A 22,551-nucleotide genomic window follows, 5' to 3' on the forward strand; every position below is an offset into this window, starting at 1 on the left:
CGAACCCATTTTTTTGAATTTCGTGGACCAAACTTGTTGTTTTAATAAAGTCAAATTGTTTATTAAAAACAACCACTTTCAAGGTGATCCAATCACACCTATTAAAAAGGATTGGTGGCGACTCCGTTTCATTTTTCAAAACCCAAGTCGACCCCGTTTTCAATCAAAAAAATGGTGTCAACATTTAGTATACGTTTATTTTTTAAAATGTTTTCTAAATTACATAATATATAAAAGTAACATAATATAAAGTATTATATATTTAAAATGAGTTAAGTCAGGCTAGGCTTGAGCCTTGAATGTTCAAGTCTGAGCTTAAACATTAGGTGAAATAATCATTAGTATTATATATTCACTCATTTTTCTATCATTCTCCATTTCTATTATTATATATAATTTTTAAAATATTTTTGTAAAAATAATAAATAATCAAATTAAGATTGAACTTTTGATTATTCATATAAAAAATCATTTTTAAAATTGTCCAATAAATGTTGAAAGAGTAAATTTTAATTTAGAGGACGAGAACAAAATTTAAAAAAGTCTAACCTATTATGCCACTAAAGTTTGCAAAATCGGACTAATGATTCAACTGATCAAACCACCAATTCTTGATCTATCAATCCGACCAATTCATTTGATTTCATTAAATAATTAATTAAAATTTATAAAAAATAATATATATATATATATATATATATATATGTTCAATTCAACCTAATCACAAATCCTGAACATACACAATAAAAAGAACTTAAAAATAATTAAAAATTTATCATTATTTATAATTATAATCTAATTATTTAAGATATTTAAGTTTCAAATAGTCCAAAAATTCATTTCAAAATTTCTAAGAAAATAACTAACTACTTTATAAGTTTTATAAAACATTCAAAACCATATTTATTTATCCAATATTAGCCGTAATTAAAATCATTATTTAGATTAATAAGAAAAATAATAGAATGTAGGCTTTATGTTTTGAGAAACTAATTATTTAAAAAAATCAGAAATTTTCATATTTTGTTAAAATTATTTAAAGAAATTAAGATATCCATCACGAGCGTCACAGCAGTGATTAATCATCTTGTCACGAGTATTCTCTAAAATGATAGATGATTGATCACGGAATATAGTCAACTCCCTACCACATTCATGTTTTTTATTAAATGATAAATTTATCCCAATTCATTACAACTCTACATTGTATATAATAAAGTTTGGTATTTATATTCATTTAAATTACCAAGTGAAATAACATTTTTTCATTCTTTTATCTTTGTCATTCTTTTTTGTACATAAAAAATGGAGAAACCAAAGCCTTTACCATTCTGTTTTGAGAATTCACTGCATCCACTGCTTCAGAATCACCGTTTGTAAACTTGATAATAATAGATGGCGGCCAATGTTCTTGGCACGGATATCAACCAGGCAAATCATGTAAATTAGTGTAACACTACAAAGAATTTGTCATGTATCAACTTTCACTTTTAATAAATAGGTTCATGTTATTTGTATGGGAGCTATAGTGACAGATCAAATTTATTCATCACTATAGGTCTTTTATTATAAAAAGGTTAAAACATATCATAGGTCCTTCTACTTTTTATAAATTTAGAATTTAATCCTTATATTTTCAAAATTCAATATTAAAGTGATTTGTTTAAAATTTTACTCCTTTCTAATGAATTTTAAGTAAAAGCATAACTACATCCTTTATTATTTAATTATTATTCTATTTATTTTTATTTTTAAATTCAATAATTTTGATATAGATGTCTTTTGCCCTTATATATATATATATATATATATTTGTATCAACCTAATTAATCCTTGGCAAATATTTTGTCATTTCATGATCTAATTCACATGGAGTCCCAGAGGACCATTATGCCATGTTTGGTTCAATGAAATGGCTATTTCATTACGGCACGATTCAAAAATTTACAGTAAATCAAATGTTTGGTTTATTGAATACTCAAAATGTCAAATGACGATTTTGAGGCGGAGGTGTCAAATTGGCTATTCCAACCTCTCCACCAAATGATCCTTCTTCCCCCCTCTCCCCCGATTCTCAACAGTTTCACCTTTTCATTTCTTTGACCATCAACAATCTCAAGTTCAAATCAACCTAAAAGGAAGTAAATCAACTTGAGAGCCAAATCAACTAGATTTTTTTGTAAGTTCAATTCAACTAGGGTTCATTTTGCATTTCTATTGATTCTTTATTTTTTTTTTTTGATGTTTTGTCGTAGGGAAATTGAAATGGATTCTGCATCTATTCACCAGGAGATCGACTCGTTCTTCAGGTCAGCTCCTACTCTCAAAGATTCTGCTAAAATCACTGTCAAATTGAACCAATTCATCCAATTTGATTATTTTCTAATATTATATATTATTATTTTTATTAATTTATATTTAATAATAATTATATTAAAATATAATTATATTATTTTTATTATTTTATTAAATTATATTTAATAATAATTCTATTAAAATTTAATAACAATAATCATCTACCTAAAAAAAGTTCTGCTAAAGTAACTCTGATTTTTTTTCTTATACGATTAGAACATTTATTCCATTCAATCAAATAATTAAATTACTTATTACAATTATATTTTGTTACAGCTTTATTCCATTACAATAGACCAAATGCAGTGAGATAGTGCCATCCGAAGTTAATTTGAATATTCAAGTGCAAAATTAAACTCTCCAACATGAATACAAATAACTTATCATATTTCAGTTATTTGAATTTTTCTTCATTGAATTTGAATAATAATTTCTTTATTATTAATTTTACTCTTTTTTTTTTTTTGAATTATGGCTTCTGCACACAAGCTAAAAAGGAGGAAGTCGATTCCAGATCTATTTAAGTTGGTAATGTGAGGTTTATCAACCCTTTTTTTTCACTTGAACGGTATTATTTGTTTATCTGGCTAACTCATCTACATTTACCTTATTAGCTGTCTGATTTGTACTGTGATTGGAGCAGACTTGTGGGGCATTTTTCATGGTCTCTCCATTGCTTAGGAGAAGGGATTCAAGAAGGTAGTGGTGGAATGTGACAGTTCCCAAGCTGTCCAGCTGTTGAATGATGGCCAGGCTGCTTCTGATAACTTGGCATTGGTTAGAAAATATAGTCGAACTGCGCGGACGTGGTGGTGATATTTGCATTGTCCTTCTCCCACGGACTGCCAATCAAGTGGCGGGCAAAACAGGGGTTTAGCATGGGTTTCGAGCTGCAAATTTTTGTTTCCCCTCCTGCTGGTGCTTGGAATATGCTTTGTCAGGATGTTTTGAGATCTTGTTCTATATGGTTTTTTGATATCCCTCTTTATTCAAATAGAATTGTGATCATGCTTTTTAGTCTGGTCAAAGGATGTAGGAGTAGTTCTACCAGTTTGATCCCTTCAACCCAATTTGGTTTTATGCTTGTGTACGTGTGGCTTGAAATGCTCTATTTTGTCCACGTGCATGTGCATGAACAATTAAATCTTAGTTATTACAGATGGCGAGTTCAATGTGATTCAAACTAATTTCACCCATATGTAGATAACAACTTATTCAGGGGAAACATTAATTTAGTTTGGCATATGCTTTGTTTGGCTTGTTTAGGTACCTTGTAGACTGTTTAGGTGTACAATTAATAAATGATCTCAATGTTTTGTACATCTCTCTTAGTCTCTATTTCTTTCTATGTCTTTGTAACATCAGGTAGACCATGCATGTACACCTGAGGAAGTTCACCAGCAATTCCAATCTTGTGGAACCGTGAACAGAGATTTTGACAGACAAGTTTGGTCAACCTAAAGGATTTGCCTAATTTGAATTTGTTGAAGTTGATGCTGTCCATCTCCCACAGACTGCCAATCAAGTGGTTGACATCATTATTTTGCGGCCTAGTTGGCTTGAAGCCTGGTTGCGCATAGAAACTGTTTGATAAAATGCTTAAGAAAAGCTATGTCTATTGCTGCCTGACATTGTTCAGCTCAGAAACTTGACATATTAAGTAGGCAATTTTTTAGAAGAAAAATCTTTAGGCTTTCATTCTTGCTAATACTTTGATGACTGCAAACCCATTCTTAATATCTAAACTGTTTATAACAACATATCTAGGAGTTTTGTTTGGATTGAATTGAGGAAAATGTTTTTCTAATGTTTTCCTAACTTTGAAGAAATTGGATCGGATTGGATAAACACAGAAGCTCGTCCTGAAGATCCAATACTTATCTTGAGCTCGTTGAAGATATTCTCTTAAATAGTAGTCATGCTGGTGGAGATTGAGATTGATTGCAATTGATAAGAAAGTTTTGATTCTTTATAAATTGAGGAGACTTATATAGATGATGTATTGATCTGAGAACACTTAATCTTGTTTATTAAGGAATGTACCTTTGGGTATATTGAGTGGAAAATCAAAAGTGTTAATTGGGTATTATCCGAAGTTTTTAGGAAGAAAACTTGGGAGAAAGTTGTGTAGATTTTAGATGGAAAGGCAAAGAGTCTAATCTAGTGAGTGTTAGACATATATAGGTGATGAAATATAGTTGTTTGTAACAAAATAAGATTTTGAGCACCTTATTGGATATTTTGAAATTAGGGTGTCGGATTGAACACTTTACTACTTTATCGTAGTAAGAGTACCAAATATTTGAATTAACCTTATTTATAAATTTGAATAGTTGAATATCTTAATTGAACCGTGCATTTTATGTATAAATTTGAAATTAAGGTGTCCAATTAAACATTTCACTTTAACAAGGGATCCAATATTTGAATTAACCCTATTTATAGTTGAGCATGAACTCTGTTGAGCTTTATATATTATTGTTATTTCTTTAAAAATATTTGACAATTTGATTTAGGTATATATTTTTTTATATCGAAGACAAGCATAATTTTCAACAAAAATTTCATTAATATATAATGTAAATAGAATTAAATTAATTAACACTGCTGAAATAATTTAAATAAGGAATAATTAAAAAAACAGTTAATTTTCATAATTCCAATCCAACAAATCACAAAACAAACCCAAACAAATTATAGATGAATCTCATATAATATTGAAACCAAATCATACAAACACAAATAGATCTTAAACGAATAAACTTTAAATAAAGTGGCACTGAAACCAAATCACACTTAGAATTCGAGCATCCTTTCATCAAAGAAGTAGGAATGAAATGCCAAATCCTTTGTGAACTCCTTTGATCAAATAAATCCTTTGGTGCTTTTCATTTGAATAAATCACATCTACAACCATGAACACAATTAGAACTGATGTTGATAATGAAAACAAAATCATGAAATAATAGCAATCAACAACATTGATGATTGAAAAATAATTTTTTAATCATTTAGAGTACTTACCACAAAGCTTTAGGCTTAGTGACCGTAAAAGCATTTGTAGTGGATGATATAATTGCATGCGGGGTTTTCACACTTGAGAATTTCTTCTTGGCAAAACTTTCCACAAAGAAAGCATTCAGGGAAGCCCAAGCCCTTGACATTCCTAAAAAAATTAAGATCATTACAATGATAGTGATCATGAAAACGACATGTGACCCCATTTTTGAGAAATGGAGATTGTCCAAGAACGCATTCGATATGAGCAGAAGTATCACAGATTGAAGAAGTAGGAATGAAATGTCAAATCCTTTATGAACTCCTTTGACCAGTAAATCTTTTGGTGCTTTTCATTTGAGCAAAACACATCTGCAACCATGAAGACAATTAGAATTGATGTAAATAATGAAAACAAAATCATGAGATAATAACAACAGTGATGATTTAAAAAATTAATAACTCTTTAATTATCTACAGTGCTTACCACAAAGCTATAAAAGAATTAAAACTCAATAACTTTTATTTGAGCATTTTATAAAAAAATATTTTTATACGGTAATTTTGAAAGATTTAATTCATATTACCATTACCAAAAACTCAACAAATATTTATATAAATAATCCTAAATAAAAATATTAAGTTTATTATTAAAATTTTAATTCAGAGAGCGAGGTAGATGTCACAATACAAAGAACAAATTTTGAAAAAGTCTAACCTATTATGCCACTAAAGTTTGCAAAATCGGACTAATGATCCAACTGATCAAACCACTAATTCTTTATTCGGTCAATCCGACCAATTCATTTGGTTTCATTAAATAAATGATTAAAATTTATAAAAATAATATATATATAAAAATTTTCAATTCAAAATCACATGCATAATAAAAGAACTTAAAAATAATTAAAAATTAGCATTATTTATAATTATAATTTAATTATTTAAGATATTTAAGTTTCAAATAGTCCAAAATTCATTTCAAAATTTCAATAGTGATTAATCATCTTGTCACGAGTATTCTTTAAAATGATAGATGATTGATCACAGAATATACTCAACTCCCCACCACATTCTTGTTTTTATTAAATGATAAATTTATCCCAAACCATTACAACTCTACATTGTATATAATAAAGTTTGGTATTTATATTCATTTAAATTATCAAGTGAAACAATATTCTTCTCATCTCTTTTATGTATACTTTTGAGCAATTTTCAGTTTAAAATTCAGAAAGAAAATATCTTCTCTAATTTCGAAAAAATTCAATGTCTTTATTATTAATTTTTAGAATTATGGATTATTGTGTGTGTTTAAATTATGGGTTCCACAACCCAAGCTAAAAAGTAGGAAGTCCATTCCAGAAATTGGTGGCTTCTAAAACCCATAAATTAATATTGTTGAGAATAATTAAATTAATTAAGATACTTTAAATAAGAAATAATTCAAATCTTACAAACCCAAACAAATCATAGATGAATCCCAAAGTAATATTTAAATCAAATCATACAAACCCAAATCGATCTTAAACAAAGTAACAATGAAACCAAATCACACTTAGAATTCGAGCATCCTTTCATCAAAGAAGTAGGAATGAAATGCCAAATCCTTTGTGAACTCCTTTGATCAAATAAATCCTTTGGTGCTTTTCATTTGAATAAATTACATCTACAACCATGAACACAATTAGAACTGATGTTGATAATGAAATCAAAATCATGAAATAATAGCAATCAACAACATTGATGATCGAAAAATAATTTTTTAATCATTTAGAGTACTTACCACAAAGCTTTAGGCTTAGTAACCCCTATAGCATTTGTAGTGGACAATATAGCTGCATGTAGACTTTCCACACTTGAGAATTTCTTCTTGGCAAAGCTTTCTACAATTAAAGCATTCAGGGTAGCCCTCGAACTTCCTAAAAAATTTAAGAGCACAATAACATTTGCGACAACATTCAAGCAGTATGCTCCCATCCTTTAGAAATGGAAATTGTCCAAGAACACATTTGGGATGAGCAGAAGTATCACAAATTGAACAAGAATAATACCAAAGGCTTGGATCTCTATATTCCTCACAAATATCACAATAACTTTGCTCCTTATCATCATGATAAGTAAGCTTTAGCTTGTGTTCATCAATTTTGTGAAGAGCTGAATGTGGTAATGTTAAGCATCCAAAATCCAAAGCAAATCTGCACTTTCCACATCTGAATGAACCACCATACCAATTCGTCTTGCCACAACCATTACATTTCTCCTTGCATTTGAAATCAAAAAAGAGAAAGTGCAGGTGTCCTTCACATTCAATGATATCAGCAACTTTAGCACACCTTAAGCACATGTTCCAAAATTCTTTAGTTCGGTAGAAGAAACCACTAAAATATTGATTGCAAAAGGCACACCATATGAAGCTGTCAAAATTGAGGGTGGCATTGCTTTGACGAAACCAATGTTGCTTGATTCTTGGCATTTCAGCACAGGTTTTATGAAGAAAAAAGGGGCATTCTGAACAATAATAGAAAATATTTGAGATAGGTAGCATGCACCCATCACATTTTCTATCAATTTCCTCCTCCATCTTGTCTGCTAACACCAAGCAATGTTGATGACTGAAATGTTGAATCTTTGTAGCTTCCCCAGCTTCATTCAACTCAATAACACGAATGATGGAAGACTGCATAGATTTTTCTTCAAGCTCCTCACATTGCTTTTCTTCATCAATTACCTTGTACAAACTTTTATCCTCTAAGACACAATTCACATGGACAACGTAATTGCAACCTGGCTTCCTACAAGAGTAACTCCCACACTCTAGTCTCACTTCTTTGAAACAAATCTTACAATCTTGCCTTGTAAGATCTTTAAGAAAATATTTGTGAAAAATGCAGTGATCATGTCGAGAAAATTTGACGATGCGTGGGAGTGAAGTGCAATCCTTATGGACTATGAGGCTGCATGTTGAACATATATATGAAATATAATTTCCTTCAGTGCCACATGCATCACAAATGAATGAATGTTGTCTCCTAAGTAAGGTGAATGGATGCTGATGATGACTTCTATCTTCAACAGTAGACCTCGGCCAAGCACATTCAACATTGATATTAAAATGGTAAAGAGAACAACTGTAAAAAGGCCCGGAATGTTACTTTTGGCATAGGTTGCACAAGTAATCACTATCACTACGGTTGAGAATAAGACGGTGTAGGCGATGAGTAAGGTGATCAATTTTAGTGGGTAACTTATCAAGGCATTTCTTGTGAATGATGAATGATGGACAGTCAGGACAAAGATATATAGCATCTGTCAATGGTTCATGACACCAGGAGCAGTTCAATCTTTTGAATACATCTATGGCCATGGGACTTTCTATGAAGGTCAATGGATGTTGGTGGATGTCATGTTTGGACAGTTGGCTAAGCTTAAATGAAGAAGATAATTGAGCACATTTGATGTCAATGGAAAAATAACACCAATTACATCGATAAAAAAATATGTTACGTTTTTCCTTGCATAATGCACAACCATATACCCAATTATGTGGCCTTTGTTGAAGAAAAAAACCTTTGTCTGAGTGCTTGGGATGGAGAGGGTGATTAGGAAGTGAAGGGGGTGCCTCTGCACATTGCTTGTGAAGGTGATAATTGCAATGAATACAAGTGAAGCATGGAGCTGAAAGCAGTTCCCCACATCCATCGTAGTCGGCTTTGAGACCTTCATTGCTTTGCTCTGCCTCTAACACCAAGGGATGTTGCTGATGAAAGCGATGGGTAATCTGTTGCACTGACTTGTGGTGACTCGCACTCTCATTCTGGTTCTTCATCTCGATTAATTAGTGTGGTTGTGAGAAATGAAAAAGATGAAGGAGATGATAGGAATGAAGAAAAGAACGAAGAAAGGAAAGGGTAGAAAGAGGTAGGAAGTAAAGAAAGAAAAGAAGGGTGAAGATGGAGGAAGGTATTGCAATTCATATTTAATAAAAAAGAAAAGATGCCAACTATCTTCTCTTTCATATTTAATATTGTAACAAACTATTAAGAAATACTTACCACTCATCATTTCCTCAAATTTCAATTTTGTTTATAATGTTATGGTAAAATGGAGTTGGTAATAAAAACTATCTTCTCTTTCATATCAACCATTTTTAATTTTGTAACAAACTATTAAGAAATAGTTACCACTCATGATTTCTTCTTCTTCTTTATAATATTTAAGGAAGCATGACTTATTCTTCACTACTTAACAATTTTATTCTTTATATAATATTTTGTAAATTTTATTAACAATTTTAATAATTTTCTATATTTTTAAATATTTACGATTGATGATTTCTTCTTCTTCTTTTCAAAATTTAATTTTTATAATATTTTGGAAATTTTATTAACAATTTTAATAATTTCCTATATTTTTAAATATTTTCATAATTTTAAATTTTTTGTAATTTACATATACTTTTTGTTATTTTAATAATTATTAATGTTTTTGTCAATTTTAATAATTTATATATTTTATTTCATTTATAATATGTTTTTATTTTTTGTACTTTTATATTTTTTATAAATTTATAATATTTTAATTTTGTATATATTTGTATTATTTTAATATAAAATATCATATTTTGCTACATGGCACAATCTTCGTGTGCCACGTGGTTAAAACAACCTTTAAAAATAGTTATCGTTACTCTTTAACGATTGACAGTTAACTTTAACGGTTAAATAGTCAATAAATTAAAATTTTAACGCTCAATAACTCAATTGAATTTTTTTTAAAAAGTATAAGGGCTTAAAGAAAGTATAAAATTTATTATTTTATTTATAAATTTGGCAACTACTTTGATTATTTGTGGGTTTAAGATTACTTAATCATGCCATAAATACATGAATATTTTTATTTTTTGTAATTTATATATATTTATGTTTTCTTAATATTTATTAAAAAATTTCAATTTTTAATAATTTTACAATTTATTCCATTTATAATGTTTTTAATTTGTAGATATTTGTATGATTTTTAATATAAAATATCCTATTCCATTGCATGGCACAAACCTGATGTGCCACGTGGTGAAAACAACCTCTAAAAATAGCTATCGTTACTCTTTTAACAGTTGACCATTAACTTTAACACCCAAATGATTTAATAAATCAAAATTTTAGCGTTCAATGGCTCAATTGAATGCAAATATATATATAAAGACTTGATTATCTTTTGAAAAAATTCAGAGGCTTTTAAAGACCCTTTAACCGTAATCTTTAAGTCATAATTAAAAATTTTAATACATCAAAGGTATGATATACGCAAAGAATTTGATATCAATTCAACAAAGTAAAAAATTCTTAAAAGAAAAGATAATAAATACAAAGTAAAATTTATATGTTCTAAAAGATCCTAACAAAGTAAAGCATTTCTATAAGAATAATACTTTGCTTTCTTTATTAAACTAAAATTGTTCTTTTCTTTTATTTGTAAGTTAGGTAACTACTTTGATTCTTTACGGGTTTAAGATTATTTAATCATGCCATGAAAACGTAGACAACAATCGAGACACATAAGCAATTGTTATGCTTGTATGTTTTATTCGATATTATTGTTATTTATATATTCTTATGTATCTAATTGGGTCAAAGAAAAAATAATTATGAGAAGGATTTAATTGATTTTCTTATTATTCTACTAATAACACAAAAAACATTCCTCTCATCCATGAATAGATTTTATGCATACTTATAAATAAGGAAGGAAAAATTAAGAGATATTATCATCACCATAGCATTTTTTAATAAGTTCACTATTATAAAACAAAGGTTAAAATCCTTGAAAACATCAACATTTATTTTTATAAAAGTAGATTGAAAAATTATGAACTTTAATTCATATTTAATAAATATATTTTATTTTTAAAAAATTTACTTAATTAATTCCATATGATGGATTAATTAAATTAGAGTTAATTGTAGGAAGTAAGGTATATGGGAAAGTCGCATATTTGAGACTTTTAAAAGGAAAAATTAAAGTATTGTGCTTTGCTTCACTGTAAGCACAAAGAATGTTAGTTTTGGTAACTATTTTATAAATTTTATTAACAATTTTAATATAATTTTTCATAATTTTATTTTTTGTTATTTTAATAATTATTAATGTTTTCTTTTGGCAATTTTAATAACTCATATATTTTATTTCATTTATAATATGTTTATATATATATATATATATATTACTTTTATATCATAGTTAAAAAGAAGTAATGCATCAAACGTACAATATACTTAAAGAAATTAATCCGAAAATATATCAATTAAAAAACACGAAATTTCATGAAAGAAGAGACAATTAAATAAAAAGTAAAATTATTCTTTTCTTTTATTTACAAATTAGGTTATTCATGGCAAAAGGAATTTCGATGCTCATATGATATAAATGTAGCAAGTAAGGTATATGCCAAAGTGACTTATTTGAGATGTTGAAGTATCCAAAGCTTATCTCTTTAATAATAAAAATTATAATTAAAATTAAAGTATCGTAAGCACAAAGATTGTTAGTTTTGGTAATTAAAGGGAGGACTACCAAACTTAATTACATAATCATTAATCTTCTAAAGAGTAAGAAATGAAGAATTAAGAGATGATTTTATAATTTAAAGACATACATGTCATTTTTTTAATTTTCTAATATCAAATTTCATAATTTATTTATTAATGAATTAAATCTAAATATTACTATTTCATCTACTATTACTATTTCATCTCCAATTCACTTCCTAAGTTTCTACTTCTTGACTTCAATTCTGGCTGCTCGTCATGATTTTCATCATCAAGCTTCCTCTTGCCTTTCATCATTTCTCTATTGCTCTCTGATTTCTGCAATCTCTCTAATCTATCATCCTCATTTAAGGTCCTTCCCCTTCTATCATCATTCTTGGCTGCATAAGATGGAGAGTCTTTTTCTTCTTGATACCGACGACTACCTCTAACACCATGACTGTCATGATCACCTCTATGTCCTCTTCTGTCTTTGTCAGCAGCATTCTTCTTTTCAATGGTTTGACGCTTTACATCGGTGCTGTCAGAGTCACTAGAACTTGCATCACTATCATCTGTCAAAGAGCCCGATCCCCTTCTACCCACCCTTTCTCTAGCTTCTGTAGCCTTGCCAATTTTCCTGCCATATGATGAATTGGAATCTTCATCATCAGAATCACCTCTTCTACCTCTTCTCCTATCCTTTTCTACCATTACATCACTTGTATTAGAATCACTGTCATCTCCTTTATCATACCTATGACCACGTTTCTTTACTATTTCCTTTTTATGATCTCTTGCTCTGTCTACTTCGGAATCCGAGCCACTATCACTGCCTCTCCTCTGGCTCCCAGTCAACTCGATCTTCCCTTTCTGAACTTCACCTCTCTTCTTTTTCCTCTCAACATCAGAATCAGAGTCATCCTCACCGGAGTCATTCCTACGACGGCCTTTCTTAACCATTTCCTTCATACGACCTCTCGCTCTGTCAGTATCAGAATCAGATTCACTACCCATGTCCCTCTCTCTCATCTGGCTCCCAGTCAACTCAATCTTTCCTTTTTGAACTTCACCTCTCTTCTTTTGCCTCCCACCATCAGAATCAAAGTTGTCCTCGCTGGAGTTGTGCCTATGACGACCTTTCTTAACCATTTCTTTTCTATGACCTCTTGCTCTGTCAGCATCAGAATCAGATTCACTACCCATGTCCCTTTCTCTCCTCTGGCTCCTAGTTGACTCAATCTTCCGTTTTTGAACTTCACCTCACTTCTTTTGCCTCCCACCATCACAATCAGAGTCAGCCTCACTGGAGTCATGCCCTTGACGACCTTCCTTAATCAATTCCTTTTTACGCCCTCTCGCTCTGTCAGCATTAGAATCAGATTCACTACCCTCAAACTTTTACTTTTGAACTTCACCTCTATTCTTTTCCCTCCCACCATCAGTTTCAGAGTCATCCTCGCTAGAGTCATGTCTACGTCGATGTTGTGCCTGCAAGATTTAAGGAAATCAAATAATTGAAATACAAATGACAGGGTAACAAAACGTCATACAGATGGGTAATAACTCACAATCATCTATCAGACCACTGAATTAGCTCTCAATTAGCTCACCACAATGTCATAAATGCAGGGGGGAGTAATAGCCTCAAAATGGCTAGAAAATAGGTAAAAAAGAGTACTTCCTGTTATAACCTAAGATCAGCATAGACATTTCCAATCATATACATGTTGGTTCTGCTGGAACTTTTCCAATGAACTTTTAAGCTCCAACGTTGTTAGGGAAGGAGAAAAAGAGAAGGAAAAGTGGGATGAGGACGGTTGGTAGTGTTGACACCATTTTTTTGATAAAAACGGGGTCAACCTGGATTTTGAAAATAAAAACAAAAAAAAGGGAGTCGCCACCGATCCTTTTTGATAAGGTGAGATCGGGTCACCTTGAAAAATGGTTGTTTTTAATAAACGATTTGATTTTATTAAAACAATTGTTTTGGTCCACGAAATTCAGAAAAATAGGTTCGGGAGTCGGTTACGCGCGAGGAAGGATTAGCACCCTCGATACGCCCAAAATTGGTACCTAGTTGATTACTTAATGTCTTAGTGTCGAAAACTGAAAACTTTAAAGAGATTTAAAATACGATCCTAAAAAAACTCGAATGACATGAATTAAAATTCAAGAGGATATTTGGCTATTTGGTTAAACGAGAAATCGAAACCCAGCACATTAGGGCACGTTCCTCGAATTACCAAACGCAAAATATTGCCTTATTTTGAAATTTTTGAAAGGATATTTGGCTATTTGGTCGAACGAAAAAAAATCGAAACCCAGCACATTAGGGCACGTTTTCACAAATTTCCAAATGCAAAATATTGCCTTTAAAAAAATATTCATCTCGAGAAAACAACGTGTCATATCCAATGCGTTAGGACACAACGTATCGAATTCCCGATAACGAGTTTTTATTTTTATTTTTAAAAGAGTAATCTCGATTATTTTAGATTCAACGAAGAAAATCAGAACCCAATACGTTAGGGCTCGATTCTCTCGAAGATCCCAAATACCGAGTATTACTTATATTTTTAAAATTTCTTTTTTTTTTTGAAATCTAAATAAAAATCGATGTAATGGAGTAACAATTGTAATAATGTAAATATAAATAGCATGAGCAAAAATAATGAAAAGATAAAATAAAAATAATAAAAAACAAATCAATCGCATATACACAATATCAAGTAGATAAATAAATAAAACCAAGCATTTAAAGGATATGATAATGATAATAATGGACATGTGAATAAATATAATAATGAACATCAAGTAGAACAATATTAATAACAAAGAAAATAGATAAAATTATAAAATATAAAAATAAGTATATATATGTACATATAAGAAAAATATATATATGTGAATTATAATAAAATAAAATAAAATAAATATATATATATAAGTATACATATTTTAATACGTAAAATATATATATGAGTATGTATATTAAAATATAAGTATATATACTTACGAAATATAAAATGTATACGTACACATATATATATGTGAAGTATGGAAACAATGTATATACATGTACATAAATTAGAATGCGTAAATACATATAGGTATATATACATAAATGAAAAATGTAAGAATATACATATAATGATTTAAAATATGCAAGCTTAAGATATACATATGTATATAACGAGATTTTTGGAACAGTAAAGAAATATGTAACTGAATAAATAATAATAATAATAATAATAATAATAATAATAATAATAATGTCAACTTTATTAATTTTAATAAGAAAATAACAAAATAAATAATAATAAAAAGGGGCTAAATTGGATTAAAAATGAAAAATATGGGGCGGATTCAAAAATAATTTTAAAAAAGGACAATATTGAGTGCGGAAATAAAATGGAGGGACCATTATAGTAAATATCCCACCCTCCAAAACACATCACTACGCGTGGGACTAAAATGAAACAGAATTAAAACTATGCGGGCTAAATTAAAATAAAAGAAAAGAAAGAAAAAGGACCCAATCACAACATGTTGCAAAATCGGAAGGACCGCGAACCCAAATAGCCCAAAAGTCGAAAACACGCGGACCCTCCGGGTCGAATCAGGTCGGGTTGTGGGTTAGAGCAAAACGATGTCGTTTTGGACGTTCTGGGGCTAGGCCAAAACGGCGCCGTTTCATGCCCTTATAAATTTAAAAAAGATTAAATAAAATTCATTTCTTCTCTTCTTAAAAAAACTTCAAAATTCTCTCTCAACCTCCCCCCTTCTCCAGATGCCGGCCAGAGATCCGGCCAAGAGCCACCACACAGGCTGCCGGTAGCCCGCGCCGGCGCCGCCGTGCACGGCCACGGGGAGACCAAAAGTCTCCCCCTTTTTCCCCGATGACTCTCCTCGGCCTCCTGAACGCTCCGGCGGCGACCAAAAAGGTAAAAATGTCTTCTTTTTTTGTTTTTGATTCGAAATAAGAAAATAAAATAAAATAAAATCCACGGAAAAGAACAAAAAACCACCTTATTTATTTATTTTTTCTTCAAATCTTGTAGAGACAAATATCAAAGTCCCCCCTTTTTACAATGGTTTCAGTCGGTTTTTATACCGAAAAAAAAAAAAAGAGCTCCTCCTCTGTTTTCGGTTAGAATGGCTTTTTATATCAAGCCATTTTACAATTTTTTCTCTTTTTCTTTGCTTGTTGTTGCTGCTTTCTTTATTTGTTTGCAGGTGAGCAGTTGGGCGGTGGCAGAGAGTAGGTGGGCACTTGCACTGATGAAGTGACGGCGGCGGCGCTAGGGCAGGCTAGGGACGGCGGCAGTACTAGGGGGCTAGGGTTTTCTTTTGTTTTTTCTGAAAAATTGGTATTGGGCCTGCTTGGATTCGGGTTTGGGTTTAATTTGGGTAGTGGGCCGGGCAAAAATTTGGGCTGTACGGGTAGCTTTGCAAAATGCCCCTTAATTTAACAACAATAACAGATTTTCAATCTTAATTCTTGAATGATTCATGAGGGAGTTCCAAAAACCAAGAGGTCAGTGTATTAACATTAAACATAAATCGACACTATGTGATTAAATGACAGCATAGCTTTCAGTAAGTTCAGGTCAAAATCTTACATGGAAGCAGCTATCCAGTCAATCAATTTTGATGAAAATTAAAATATCACAATCCTCTAATTTATTCTTTAATATATAAGAATCTCATCCTTGGTGAAAAAAATTTCCTGAATGCACAGTATGATGTGCAATGCTTTACCTAATTAACTAGTTTATCAAGATTCATGCAAATTAGTATAGTCACCACTAGATTGCATTCTGCAGGACACATTCACCAGAAACGCAGAAGGCTATGGCAAAATTTAAGCTTGGAACAAGGATCTAAATTAAATATAATTGTCACCTGTCGATCATCAACATCCAAACTAGCAGCACCAAGCTTCGACCGATCAGATGGTCTGCGTCTATCATGCTTCTTCGCTGATATTTTTAGCTTCCTGCCACCGGCATAGTCATCAGAATCACTACTTTCACCATCATAACCCTTACGGCTCTTCTTCTTGCGAGTAGCTTTCTTCGAATGCTCTAAACTGCTATCTGTATCAGTATCATCTGTATCCGAGTCATGATTCCTGGACCTCTTTTGCTCCTTTTTCTTTTTCCGGTGTCGTGACTCATCAATTTCATCTTCAACTACTTAACCTTTTTCCTTGTCTGCTTTTGCCTTAGGATCATCCACATCCATGGCTGCAGAAACAGGTGGATCTCTATCCAAAAAGGAATGTTCACGCTCATCGATATTCTTTCGACGATTTGGCAGAGGAGGAAGCCCAGATTCAGAAGCTCCAACCCCGAGAGCAGCCCTAAAGGTCTCCATCTGCTTCTCCTTCCTTGCAGCAACTTGGTGGGTCTGTGTATCCGAAACCCTTACCACCAAAACATGAATGAATCAATAAATAATAAAAGAACATAAATCATTCATTATTAATCAAAGTAATTTTAAAAAAAATAAACTATTAATCCACTTGGTGAGCCTGCGTAACCGAAAACCAAAACCTTCGTAACATGAATTAATCAATAAATAAACAACCAAAAAATCCATAATCACTAATTTTAAAAACAAAATAAAAGACAAGAAATTACTTTTGCTGGCGAGTAGGGATTGGTGTAACTTCTCCTTCTTCTTCGTCTTTCTCTTGTTGAGCATCTTCGAGAGCCTTCCTAGCTTCAACAAGCTTATCAGCGATCTCAGATTCAGTGTAACCTTGTTCAGCGAGTTTATCTTGACGCTTGCGATCATGCTCGAGGATTTGCTTGTTAGGTTTCCTTGTTAGCTCAATCCTGATGTGCCACTTGCTTAAAACAACCTCTAAAAATAGCTTAGATGACCATTAACTTTAACAATTAAATAATTTAATAAATCAAATTTTTAATAGTTTATATTTTTATAATTTTTAAGTTAAAGTACAAATTTACTTACTAATTAAAATTTTAAAAATTTTAAGGAGCTTAAATGAAGAGTTTTACATTTTAGCGAGGGTCGCTGCTCCTGTCAACCCTCTAACCACGCCCTTAATCTGCTCTAAATTTGCCATGATCAGAAATTAGAATAACTAGATTCAAATATTATTGGAATTTATAGTTTCCCTACGATGTCATAAAGTCTAATCAAACTTCTTAAAATTAATATTTTTTTAGTATATAATTACATTGTACTCTTAAGCGAAAAATATAAATTTATATTTTAAAGATTATTGAGAAAAATAATCATAAACTCAGAACATAAACAATAAAACAAACTTGAAAACAAATAAATTATTAATCCAAAAATTCATAAAGTTTTCCAAGAAAATATGTAACTACTTTATAAATTTTAGAAACACTCAAAATCCTATTTATTATTCCAATATTAACTATACTTAAAATTATTATTCTATAACTCTTACAATAATAAGAAAAGTAACATAATGTAAACTTTATGTTTTGAAGCCTAATTATTTTAAAATTTGTTAAAATTTCTCATTTCATTTTTAAATTCCTTTTAAGAAATTAAAGTATTTATCACCGACGGCACAATAGTGATTAATTATGTTCTCCAAATAAATAAACGGTTGATCATGAAATATAATTTATTCCCATAAACAAGATAGAACCCTTGATCGTATTCTTATTTTATTATTAAATAATAATAATAAAATAACGAACTGAAATTTCAAAATTATATTTTAATTAGACTTCAATGCAAGATCAATTTTGCGTTGGCACACTGGTATTAAAACTAAGCTAAAAAGCCTTTATCTTTGCATGCTGGTGCTAGGGGTGTTATGAAATTAACCCATACATGTTATGATTATATAAAGTATTTTAGGTAAGGACCGTAATTGAAATATTCAATTCTTATGATTTTTATCTTTCAAATTGATATATAAGTATTTTTATTTTTGTGAAAATAGGATTTCTGAAAAAGTTAATTAGGTATAATTTAGGATCATTACTTTAATATATAACTTCAAGCACATTAATCTTAATTTCTAATCAACTCATCGTCAATTAGAAATTAGTTATTAAAGTATCTATACTTATTTGATTTATACTTTATCTGATAGCTGAAGCACAATAAATTTTAATTATATTAAATTACATTAATTTTTTTAACAATAATTAATAACATGTTTAATTACTTTTACAATGAAAAATAACTTTTGAGTTCGACAACAACGATACTAAATAGAGCCTTAATTCTAGTTGATAGCTAGTAATACATTTATTAGTTTGAATAGGTGACAGACAGCGAACTCGTGGAACATTTCTCGAGTGGCTCTGTTGCATCTGTATCAGCCAGGTAATGAGTTTTGTCTGTGGAGAATGACACTAGTGGAAGCGTGAGGCAGCATCATTTTTGTGTTCTGATTGCTTTGAAGCCTGATTATTCATACAAATTGTTTGATAAATTGTTCTGTTTTTGGAATTGAATGCATATTGGTTTTGTATATTCATTGCCATCTATGCATGTCTCTTGATTTACTATATTCTGAATCATGTTTGAGTTATGATGGTGACATGCTATCATTTTGAATGGTGTGTATGTTGTTAATTGGACCATGCATTTTACTTGTCATATACCATCATATCATTACTGTAAACATTGAATTACCCAAGTTGCTTTTGATGTAATTTCCTTGGAGATTTATTGATTTTCATATACAATTCAATTAACAACATTATCAATATATACAATTGATAGAGATGATAAAATAAAATCGTATAAAATATATTAGAATGAAGCTTTGGTTGAGTGGTAAGGTTAATGTTTTACTTACTCAGTTGATGTGGTTTCAAATCTTAACATGTGTATTTTTATATAAAAGAATAAATTACCCTAAAATAATATAACTTATTTTAATTATAGAATGACATTTTATAATCTCAATAAAGGACTTTATAAATGATATAGATAAATATTTAATCAAGAAATTAACTTCACTTTGTATTAACGAGAAATGTCAATAAAAGACTTTATAAACAGTATAGATAAATATTTAACCAAGATAATAACTTTCTTACTAGATTAACCTAGAAATATAAAATCCTCAAAATATCGAGTGAATAAAACCAACTCAAAATTAATATGGGGATGGGTTTATTGGTGTATATTTTGTGTTCGGTCAAATATATTGTTAGTCCTTATAACATAAAATTTAGTCTTTATACTTAAAAGTTGAAAGTTTAAGTTCTTTTACTTTCTGGTTTAAAATTTTAATCATATCATTAACATTGTTAGTATTTTCTGTAAATTTCTGTCAATTTGGCATGTTAATTTTGACTATCCTTATATGACATTGACAGAAAATAAAGATGTTTTTTAAAATTTTATAAAATTTAATTTCTGCTTAAAAAATTTCTGGCTTCCCCTTTTTCTCTTTGATGATATCCAAAGTTAATGCGAGGTTAATCAACCCTTTCTTGTGCTTTTTCTTTTTTCACTTGAACGGTCTTTATTTGTTTATCTGGCTAACTCATCTACATTTACCTTATTAGCTGTCTGATTTTGTGGGACATTTTTCATGGTCTTTCCATTGCTTGGGAGAAGGGATTCAAGAAGGTAGTGGTGGAATGTGACAGTTCCCAAGCTGCCCAGCTGTTGAATGATGGCCAGGCTGCTTCTGATAACTTGGCATTGGTTAGAAATACACTAGAACTGTGCGGACGTGGTTGGGATATTTGCATTGTCCATCTCCCTCGGAGTGCGAATTAAGCGGCTGGCAAAACAGGGGTTTAACATGGCAAATTTTTGTTTTCCCTCCTGCTGGTGCTTGGAATTTGCTTTGCCAGGATGTTTTGTAGATATCATACTAATAAATATTGGGTGCAATGATAAGATACATTGCACTCTTAAACAAAAAAAACGTAGGTTTAAATGTTAAAGACGACATTCTTGAAAAAAATAGTCATCAACTTAGAAAATAAATAATAAAACAAACGTGAAAACAAGTAAAAAAATGTCATTGTTTATTATTATAATAATAACTTAATTATTTTAAATTATTTAAGTTTTGAAATAATCTAAAAATTCATTTCAAGTTTTCCAATAAAATATGTATATGGTTTACAAGTTTTGGAAAATACTCAAAACCATATTTATTAATCCAATATTAACCATACTTAAAATTATTATTCTATAACTCTTAAATTAGTAAGAACAGTAATATAATGTGTTAGACATCAGTGATTACTAACCCAAGTCCTAGATCTAACTTGCAAGGCAAGCTCGTGGATCTAGCTTGCACGAACTGAGTGAGGATTGCGGTCCCAGTTCGCATATACCCAGGATGCTTGCTGAAGGCCCAAGGTGTTCACAAAAGGGAGATCACGTGTTCTGCAGGCGACCCAGAGTGAAACACGTGTCCAGTGGGCTTAAAGCCCACTCAAAATGTCAACCCCAGGGACAGAGAGGACTGTGTATACTACAGACAATCCAGGGTGAAAAACGTGTCCAGCAAGCTTGAAGCCGGCACGACATGTCATTTCTAGGAACAATGGAGACAAGACAAAATAGTGATTCAAGTCATAAAGCTGTGATAGTATAAATACCCAGATATTCCTATTGATGAGATATAAAAAAAGAGTTACTCAACCGTATGTAAGATTTATGTTTTGAAGCTTAATTATTTTAAATTTTGTTAAAAATTTCCATTGTTCGGTCTTTACTCATTTGAAATTTTCTTTTATTTTTTTAAAGAAATTAGGATATCCACCGTTGACAACATAATGTTGATTAATTCTTTTGTCGTAAATGTTTTTAAATAAGTAAACAATTAGCCATAAAATATACTCTATTTCCATAATTAAATAAAGATCAAACCCTTGACCAAATTCATATTTTTTTATTATAAAATAAAACGAAACATAATTTCAAATTTATATTAAAAAAATCAAATTGTAACAGCTATTTATGTGTAACGATAAAAAATGGAATGAAAAACCTAAAACAAATCAAAATCAGCCTATGCTTGAGACCTTCACCTTAGCACAATGCTTTTAAATTAAGCTAAAAAGCCCTTATCTTTATCATATAAACCTTTCAAAAACTTACCACAACTTAATTTACTCGTTTCTCTAATCTATTTCATGTTTCTTCTTTGCATGCTGGTGCGAGAGGTGTTAAGTTGACAATTTTTGATGAAATTTGCTGATTAATATTGGATTAGAAATTTTAAATTGAAAAGGTAAGAAAATTGAATTTTTTAACTTTTTAAGTATAGGGATTAAATCTCAAATTCTGAAAAAGTATATGGACTAATGATATATTTTAACCTTTATATTAACTGTGTGTAATATTTTCCATTAAAAAAATTATGTATTTCTCAAATTTCTTAAAGTATCTATGTTTGACGCGTATTCAGACATGAAAACACATGAATATGATTCTCTAATGGCCATTCGAATACAAGTAAAAATTCGGAAAATTCTCAACATACCCATGTTAATCCTAGACCCGTATCCAACACTCAAACTCGAGTTTTAGAAACTTAGCACTTTTTGATTACTCCGAAATATGTCTGACAAACTTCTTATACTTTTTTGACATCACAAACATTATAATTAAAATTAAATATGTTTATGGGTCGGAGCGGATCGAATTTGGGTTAGCGAATTTGGGTTACACT

At 30.3% G+C, this 22,551-nt stretch overlaps 3 protein-coding genes and 1 long non-coding RNA gene across 5 annotated transcripts; 1 reads left to right on the forward strand and 3 right to left on the reverse strand.

Moving 5' to 3' along the window:
* Positions 1–2,921: 2,921 nt before the first annotated feature.
* On the forward strand, positions 2,922–4,348 carry LOC128041927 (uncharacterized). Its single transcript, XR_008197052.1, has 2 exons — positions 2,922–3,322; positions 3,721–4,348. It is a non-coding gene; the product is annotated as an uncharacterized LOC128041927 (long non-coding RNA).
* Positions 4,349–6,872: 2,524 nt separating this feature from the next.
* On the reverse strand, positions 6,873–9,231 carry LOC128041855 (uncharacterized). Its single transcript, XM_052632382.1, has 2 exons — positions 7,139–9,231; positions 6,873–7,021 (listed from the first exon to the last, which is right to left on the reverse strand). Exon 1 carries the CDS (start codon positions 8,036–8,038, stop codon positions 7,154–7,156), a length of 885 nt encoding a protein of 294 aa, XP_052488342.1. The 5' UTR covers positions 8,039–9,231; the 3' UTR covers positions 6,873–7,021; positions 7,139–7,153.
* Positions 9,232–12,070: 2,839 nt separating this feature from the next.
* On the reverse strand, positions 12,071–17,742 carry LOC105772446 (CAX-interacting protein 4-like). 2 transcript variants are annotated; one of them, XM_052632119.1, is made up of 3 exons: positions 17,528–17,742; positions 16,788–17,310; positions 12,071–13,370 (listed from the first exon to the last, which is right to left on the reverse strand). In XM_052632119.1, the coding sequence occupies exon 3, from the start codon at positions 13,083–13,085 to the stop codon at positions 12,096–12,098; it is 990 nt and encodes a 329-aa protein (XP_052488079.1). In that variant the 5' UTR covers positions 13,086–13,370; positions 16,788–17,310; positions 17,528–17,742; the 3' UTR covers positions 12,071–12,095. The 2 variants fall into 2 exon arrangements, with proteins under 2 accessions (XP_052488079.1, XP_052488080.1); XM_052632120.1 differs by lacking the exons at positions 16,788–17,310; positions 17,528–17,742 and adding an exon at positions 13,451–14,348.
* On the reverse strand, positions 13,143–17,979 carry LOC128041776 (uncharacterized). Its single transcript, XM_052632096.1, has 6 exons — positions 17,912–17,979; positions 17,528–17,725; positions 17,087–17,310; positions 16,788–16,981; positions 13,285–13,370; positions 13,143–13,242 (listed from the first exon to the last, which is right to left on the reverse strand). Exons 1-6 carry the CDS (start codon positions 17,977–17,979, stop codon positions 13,143–13,145), a joined length of 870 nt encoding a protein of 289 aa, XP_052488056.1.
* Positions 17,980–22,551: the final 4,572 nt, after the last annotated feature.

The sequence above is a fragment of the Gossypium raimondii genome, chromosome 6 (genome assembly GCF_025698545.1).
Source record: "Gossypium raimondii isolate GPD5lz chromosome 6, ASM2569854v1, whole genome shotgun sequence".
NCBI classification, from domain to species: Eukaryota; Viridiplantae; Streptophyta; class Magnoliopsida; order Malvales; family Malvaceae; genus Gossypium; species Gossypium raimondii.